The 8,331-nt window shown below is 48.0% G+C and overlaps 1 protein-coding gene across 1 annotated transcript; it reads left to right on the top strand.

Annotated features, from left to right (window-relative positions):
- The first annotated feature begins 657 nt into the window (after positions 1 to 657).
- Positions 658 to 8,191, top strand: ccdc66 (coiled-coil domain containing 66). Its single transcript, XM_061689021.1, is given in 22 exon segments — positions 658 to 815; positions 965 to 1,023; positions 1,131 to 1,153; positions 1,770 to 2,015; positions 2,213 to 2,429; positions 2,495 to 2,600; positions 3,509 to 3,600; positions 3,680 to 3,732; positions 4,204 to 4,296; positions 4,364 to 4,498; positions 4,983 to 5,164; positions 5,757 to 5,841; positions 5,918 to 5,971; positions 5,973 to 6,065; positions 6,199 to 6,271; positions 6,369 to 6,416; positions 6,497 to 6,644; positions 6,728 to 6,917; positions 6,984 to 7,018; positions 7,493 to 7,614; positions 7,687 to 7,814; positions 7,880 to 8,191. Coding segments are annotated over 22 exon segments (2,274 nt in total). The 5' UTR covers positions 658 to 804; the 3' UTR covers positions 7,961 to 8,191.
- The last annotated feature ends 140 nt before the right edge of the window (positions 8,192 to 8,331 follow it).

The following is an 8,331-nucleotide window of genomic DNA, read 5'->3' as shown; positions in this document are numbered from 1 at the left end:
CACCAAATGTCAAGGAAGTAAGTCACGTTTTATGCCAGTTAAAATCCACAAAACATCGGTGCGCGATCATTTCGCATTCGCAGTACACACCGACGGATGTCTTCACGGACAGTGTTGTAAAACGGAAATACCCAAATGATTCTTCTTCTTTTTTTTTTTTTTTTTTTGCACGGTGTAGACGGGAGAGTGTGGGCAGGATTAAAATGATGTGTGTGAGTTGTGAGGAAGTCAACGTCGGTAAATGAATGACAGACTTTTACTTTGAAAGTTTTCAAATTCTTCCTATGTAATATTCAGCACTGCTGATGCAGTGGACGCAGTGACATCATTAAGTGTGTATGCGCGCGCGTGTGCGTGTGGCCTTGCTGACTTCATACAGCTTAATCATTAAAAAAAACAAAATATCAACTGTGAATACTCGAGGACCCTCATTTTATACATTATTTTGGGAGCGGAAATGCGGTTAATCCATCAAACGTAACGGACGTAAATACATTCCGAGTTTCCAGCAAATGCAACATCGCATTAACGGCTGAGCCTCCTGACGTAGATCCGCGTGATTGGCTGTTCATTTGAACATTGCAAGTTAACCGACCAATCAGCGAGGACGCTATTGGTCGTACTCGGCAACTCGCGTGCATAATTAAAGCAACCAGGAAGCTCGGACAAGATCAACAAGAAGGCGAAAACAAACAGCCTTTTTTTTGGTGGGGGGGGAATGTTTTATTTTTGTGCACAAACCGAACACGCCACTGATATTTTTTTGTCATCAAATAACGTTCGTGGAGATTATCGTATGTTGCCATGTACCTCGGGTGAGTCTATTTGGAGATGAGCTAGCTGGGCTAGCACGTCGACTGCACGTTTGCCAGTGGAACGCTTACTTACTTGACTTTATTGCAACTACATCCAAATATGTTACGCCAACCTAGATTTGCTGTTATTTGTGTATCTTCGTGAACAGAGACGGGCTGCTGTTTGAAATTCAAAATGGAAAACCCAAGTTGATTGTGCTTGACCACAGTAAGGATATACATTTTTTATTTTATTTATTTTTCTCTCTCGCCACCTCTATATGCGCTCTTCGCTTTCGGAATAACTTTCATATTTTCACCTTTTCTTCACCACAGGTGTCGAGAGGAATCTTGTCACGGTATGATCTCCACTCAAACGATTAAGATGATGAAACTAGTGCAAAAAAAAACGGTCCTGGAAAGCAATAAAAGAGCCGAAAAGTCGGTAAAAGGGAGAGCGAAAAACGAAAAAAGTTCACGTGTGTCTCATAAAATAAACAAAAATGCAGCATATACGTAGATAACCTTTCACCACTTTTTTAGAATTGCCATTTAAGTGTAAAAAGAAGAACAATTGCTTTATGATACAGCTAAACGATTCTTAACTGTCATACAAGTATGAACGCAAGTTAACATCTGCTAATATTAAAACTGAAAACTGAGCCTTCGCTATTATTATTATTATTATTATTATTGAATAACTGTTGTCGCTTTAACCGTACTGTACCGAGCAGCCAGACAGCAAAAAATAAAGAAAAAAGAGATACTACACACAGCCGGCAGGAGGATTTTTATACATAGTGGAACCTCCAAAGATGGATGGCAGGCTGATGAAATGTTTAAAAAAAAAAATAGTCATATGAGTGGAAAATAAGTCAACCCCTGTACAGTAAAACTACTCCCCGTTTGAAGGTGCCTGACAAGGACGTATTGAAAAGGGAACAGGGAAGAATTGATGTGCGATGTTTTCCGCAGAATTCCCTCAGGACTCGCCCGGCCTGCCTCGTGAGCTCCGGGCAGCCGTCCTGTGCGCAGGACGTGCGGGCGCAGCGTCGGGCGGGGCGGCGCCCGACGGGGCGGCGCCCGGGGGCTCCCGGAGGGGCCGAGACACAGGCGGCAGAGAGCGCAGCCTCCTTTGGGTCCGGCGGGGCGGCGGACACAATGCGAGGCGGTCAGGCGGCCTCCAAAACGCGGGAGCGTCGTACCAAAGCTGCACCCGAGGTGAGTTTCCGGCTCTGGAACGTTCTGCCTAACAACAAGTGACATCACAAAAATGCATTGTGTTTTGCATTAGGGGCGAGTGAGTATCCCACCAGATTCGGGCAAACGGAACAGCAGTGACAAAAGTGATTGTATTGGACAACAAATTCCGCCTAGCAACAAGTGACATGTATCTGTTGTGTGCGTGTGTGTTGGAGGAGAAGTCCGAGCGCCAGAAAAGCAGCTCCTCCTCCGTCAACGGGGCAGCTGCACAGTCTGCAAAAAGTTGGGCTACCGCGTCCGACGTGAAGTCGGAGCCGACGGACCCGCTCGACGCTGAAGAACCGAGAGACGCGGCGGCGCGATCGAGCGGCGAGCGGCCCGCCGGCCACGACCGTCGCGTAACAGAGGAGCGCGGCGCGTCCGGTCAACACGGTGGGTGACACAAAAAACATGAGACTTTGAAAGGACGTTTCCTTACATGTCATATCTACTTTCAGTACATCGCACAGTCGAGGAAGAAGCGGGAGGAGAGACGGAGGAGGGCAGAGAAGGTCCGGATCAAACGACAACAAACAACAGAAATTCCCCTCCTAAAGACAACGGGTGACGTACATCATGAGTCTATTTGGGCTGCTTTACCTTTTGTAATTCATTTCAAGAGTCAAATACAAATAATTCAATCGTTTTAAACTTTAGTTCTCTAGTTTGTCATTTCTATTTTTCGAATCCAGTAATGATTTGGATTTGAAATTGCTGATTTGATCTTAGTTCCTGTTCCAATCCACCAAACGCCAGGAAGGAAAATCAGAAATTGCGCAGATCAACGTTGCCATCTATTGGTGGAATTACAGTACTACATCAAAGGAAGCTATCATGATCGTTTCAAACCCCCCCCCGTCCGTCCGTCCGTCCGTTGCCGTCAATCTTCTCGCTGCGCACGCGCAGACTCGATTCCGGAATTCGTTGCAAACTTGTCGGCGCCATTGTGAGGAAAATCTTGACCTGAGTTGAGGCGCTTCATTTCAACTAGTTGTGCTTGGCAGCCATCTTGTGGCATCTATATAACTCTTTTGGGGAGGCCGTGGCATTTACTCACCGATTTTATTTGTATTTTTTTGCTATTCGCAGCAGAGGGAACACCGTACTTTGAATTGCTGCCATCATAAAAGCTTTCTTAACTGGACAGACAATATTTGAAGTCACATTTTAACATTTGTATTGGTCATCCAAGCATAAAAATGAAGTTAACCACCATGGGATACGACTAAAATAAAGTAAAACTACTCCCGCTTGGAAGTCACGTGACAGACGAGATCAACTGTCGCTTTGAGTGTATTATTTCCTCCATTGTTGAATTGCTCATCTGCTTTGTGCCGTTTCGTCCTTTGCTGCTTCTGACACTTCAGCTTCCCATCTGGGCAGCAACCAACGATTAAATAATGCAGAAAAAGTGACGCCTGAAAAATACTTTTGTGGCCGATGTGCTATTGATGATGATGATGACGATGTAGGTCTCACGGCGGTGTTTTCGGCCAGCTGGAGCAGCGCAACGTTGACGGCGCATCGGTGGAAGCGAAGAAGGCTCAGTGGAGGCAACAACTAGGTACTTTTTTTGGGGGGGGGGGGGGTTTATATATATATATATACATACACACACAAATATAATTCTGTGTGTTTTGTAGATGAGCAGGTGGCCCTGCAGCGGCAGCGTTGTTCAACCTCAGTCCGACCACAGGTAGAGTGAATACAGGAAGTAAACCTCAAAAGTTGGAGCATAAAAAGGAACTCTTTCACGATCACTTTTCTTAAAGAGGCTCAACTAGCAGATTACAAACCCGACAAATTACACGGGTATCGACAAGTATTTCTGAACAGCGTTAACCATATTTAAACGCCGTAAATCCATTTTTTTAACCTCTTTTAGAGCGCAAATCTTTTCACAAGTCTCGATAAAGTCCGACATTGATCTTCATGAGTTTGACCTATTCATGAATTACCGACTTTTCGATTCTTTTCATGACCTCTCATATATGACTAATCTATCACACAAATGTGCAGAAATGTTCCGGAACCGGGAAGGGGCAAAGTAGAGGCTCTGACGAGTCCACCCTCAGTTTCAGTGATTTAGATTTAGTGTGTCCCGGCCATCTTCTTCCATCAAATATTTCTGATGTGTGTGTGTGTGTGTGCGTGTTTTTTTTTTAAGACAGAGCAGGAACCAGGAAGTGAGCGCTCAGTTCATCCGCCGGGCCGCCACAGAGAGCAGCCGGCGGCCATCAGGTCCAGCCTCAGGCTCGGGGTAAAAAAATAAAAGTTTACTTTTGCCTTCTTTAATAAGAACAAGATTTATGCGTGCGTGTGTGTAGGCGGTGACTCCGATGGAGGAGACTTTGGCGTCGCAGAGGCGAGAAGAGCAGAAGCGGCTTTGGCTGGAGGATCTGGACCGACAGAGGGAAGAGACGAGCCGACGCAGGATGCGCGAGAAGATGCTGCTCAGTCAGGTATCAAAGTAACACAACCGACAAAAACACTCCGAGCAGAAGTTCTCTGTCAAACTAAACAAAAACAAAGACAATTACATGTTGTCTGCTAGCTTAATGCTAACACACTACAAAACCACAGATGGGCTAACGAAGCTGGCATCCGTAGCTGAACAGTGTAAGCAACACATTTAGACAGACAATATAATACAGGGGGAAAAAAATGGTCCAGCGAAAAATGATTTACTGCTGCTTAGTTGCGACAACCTTCTTCTTGTTGTCGCTGTTGATTCAATTACACAATTGTAGGTAGTCGAGTAGAGGTGCAACGATGAATAATTATTCAATCGATAGTGACTTTTCATCATCGTTAATCGTTTAGAGACCTTGTTTAACTAAAAATTGTCCAAATCCCCTCAACTGTAACTCGTTTATTAGAATGATAAAGACTGATTATCTTTGTTGAATCAAAATACGACAATTTGCGACTCGGCTGTCTGCGCAGAAAGACGATCACGAGCTGTGGGCGGCACACTTTGACTCCCTCCAGCGCAAAGCTCCCGCTGGGACTCGAGCCCCGCCGGCCAACCCGTCCCTGACGTGGGACGCTTCCGGCCGCCGCGAAGCGGTCAGCGCGGGCCAAGTCGGCGTGGACCCCGGCGGCGGCAGATACCCCGCCAAGAGCAGGTACGCCTGCCGCAAAGCAAATCAAATACAAATCTGCAAATAATTGATGATAGTTAGGGTGGCGGCCCGAACCCGTATATTTATACCTTATAACCAGTGATGAATTTATAGCCCGTCTTTATACATTTTAATATTTGGACCATTCATCAGGCTGTTTGACTGATGCCTTTCGAATCGGAACGTTTTATGCGCGGCTACACACAAAAGTCAGGAAACTCACCTTTTGGCATTCACACACAGTAATTAATAAATGTTGCGGACAAATTGTAACCTACCACGACGGCTGCGATTAGAAGCGTCGTCAGCAGAGAAGCGGAAATGCGTCAAGCTCCTTGTTTTGTTGCAGAAATCTGTAGTTTGGGTGTAAACTGTAGCGATCGCTTTGAACGTTTTTGGGTGTGCGCGTGAAGCTGAAGGTTACCGGCAAACTAAATGTAATGCTAACATACAATGGGAAAAACCGTAGGCACGTGTGCTAAAACTGAACAGTGGAGCAAGGCCTTCTCGAGTAAGCTGGGGATGATGGGCGGAGCTACAAGGGGGCGTGGGGGAACTTCCATCAGCCCGAAAAATGAAATAATGCGTTTTGTAGCTATCATCGGAGCATGACGGCCCTGCTGGACCCGGTCCAGGTGGAGGAGCGCGAGAGGAGGCGGCTCAAGCAGCTGGAGCAGCAGGTAAAAACGCTTCAGCCGCCCGCAGCGCATCTCGCCGTGTCAGCTGAGCTCTTCTTGGTGCTCGACCGCCATCCAGAGGGACATCCGGGCTCAGGTGGAGGAGCAGAGGCGACACAAGCGCCAAGAAGATGGCCACGAGGAGGGCGGAGGACCGAGAGGAGGAGAGTCGCGTCGCGCAGGAGAGGGACATGCTGCTCGGGAGATTCCGGCGGGAGCAGCGCAAGGTCGCTGCTGCACACGTGTACTCAACATAACGCTGCATGCAAAGTCGACACTATTGTGCAAACATCGTCGACACGAACGGAGTCATCACAACTTCATGTATTCAACACACTACACAAACGTGTGTGTGTGTAGCAGGAGCAGCCGAAGAAGCTTGATGATGATGATGATGTTGATGGAGGAGTGAAGGAAGCAGTGGATGTGCATGGTGAGTGGAGCAGTGTGACAGTGTCACTGACCCACACACACACTAAAGAGTGACTGCTGATCAAGTGTGTGACACCGTTTGCGTGTGTGTTGTGCAGTGTCACGTCCAACTGCGGCGGAGAAGAGAGACACAGCTGTGCAGACTGGTACAAGACGACATTAGCAGCAATCCACTGTTCTTGATCGAACGGAGTACTAATCTGCGCGCGTGTCCGTTTGTGTGTAGACGCACCCCCCACTCAAGCGCCTTCGAACTGCAAGAACAGAGCAGGCAAGGAGGACGTGCAGAAGGTGCTCGCGGTCGAAGGAGGCGCCGCCTACGAGGCCTTCGCCGGGACGGAGGAGAAGAGGAGGCCTGAGTGGAACACGCGCAGGTCCCAAAAACAGCCGAGCGGAACTTCGTCCGTTGGTCTCGCGCTGCCTTTCGAGTACTTTTGTGTGTCTTTGGTCGGCGCAGGCCCAGTCGGCGCTTCGTCCCCGCGTCTGAGCGTTACCCGTCCCCGCTGCAGAGGAGCCGACGGGAGAGCCGACTCAAGAGGCAGGAGGAGATCCTCGGTCTGCAGGACAGAAACTGCCCGCCCGCAAACCGACATCAGCGGCGCGGGCGGGAGACGCGGATCGTCGCAAGTCGGCCTCGAAGCGACGACGTGAGCGCGACAGTGCGAAACCGCGGACGTGACGACGCGAGCTTGACTTTTCTTTGTTGGTCGCAGGCGCAGTCTAGCAGTGTGAGCGCGTCTGCGGAAAGGTGAGTCGTACACCTGATGCCAACGTACGGTCATGTGGGGATTCTGAAACTGTTGGACGGTATGACTCCCTCTTGTGGTACATATACGAATTCATTAAGTCATTAACATTTACATTTCAAACATGAAATGGTATCAAATATGTTAGAATGAAGGTGGTAGCTATTCAACAGCTTACAATTTTTTTTTTGAGGTGCAATAACAAATCCATTATCAAATTAATCAACTTATTACTATTTTTTATAATTGATTAATCATTAAGAGACCTTGTTTAATTGAACATTGTCCAAATCCTTAGAATTTTAGCCTCAACAGTAAATTTGACTGACTGCATTTTAATTTTCGGCTATCATGGCGGTAGCCTGCTCGGAAAGTTGAATATTTTTAGAGGTGGTAATGGTGCAAAAAGGTTGCAAACCGCTGCTGCAGTGAATCCGGTGTATGAAAACAGTGCGTGTCCTACTCCTCTCCTCCAGGGGGCGCTCACCTCTCATCCCGCAACCCTCCCTCCAGTTCATCCCTTACATCCGCACCGCTGACGTCTTCCATCTGGACCCCACCGAAACCGAAGACACGCCCACTCCTCACCTGCACACAGGTGCACGCACGCACGCACGCACACACACACACTCACAGGCGGTGTTAACAGCAATCCTTCCTTCCTCATCAGCAGCCCCGAGCTGCGCGCCTCCTCCTGACGCCTCCTGCTCGTCGTCGTCCTCCCCTGCCGATCTCCTCATTCTGCGCAGCACACAGCGACAGCAGGAGATCCTCAGAGGCCTGGCGCAGCTACGACAGGTCTCACACGCAAACATATTCAACGCAACCACATAGAGCCAACACAACTTCACACGTGTGTGTAGGGTTTGCTTGAGAAGCAGAGGGAGCTGGAGTGTGACCTGCGACGTCAAGACGACAAGCGTCCGTCGCCCGCCAAATGTTAAGACGGTGACAACGTTTTTCTTCTCCTACGTGTCAAACTTCCAACGGCGGTTGCTTGTCACCGCCACACACCACCGACAACGATACAGTTTGCTGCGTTAAATGCCGGGTCGTTTCGTGGCAATTTTGTTTTTGTGTGTGTGAAAGGGGCTACGTTGTATCGCCAAATCATGTTTTAGTTTGCATTTTTTTAAATTAAATTAATTTATTGCAGTTGTAAATAAAAGCTTAAAGACAAACATGATGCGTGTTATACTCATTTTATGGCGAGCCGGCAACTTTGCCGTTGTATTGAGTACTCGTTTTATGGCGAGGTGTAAAACTTGACCGTTGTACTCACCTCAGAGCTCGTCCTCAAACTGCAGTTATACGC

Source organism: Phycodurus eques, chromosome 10 (genome assembly GCF_024500275.1).
Source record: "Phycodurus eques isolate BA_2022a chromosome 10, UOR_Pequ_1.1, whole genome shotgun sequence".
NCBI classification, from domain to species: Eukaryota; Metazoa; Chordata; class Actinopteri; order Syngnathiformes; family Syngnathidae; genus Phycodurus; species Phycodurus eques.
The sequence above is the reverse complement of the archived record's forward strand: the minus strand, read 5'-3'. Positions and strand labels throughout refer to the sequence as shown.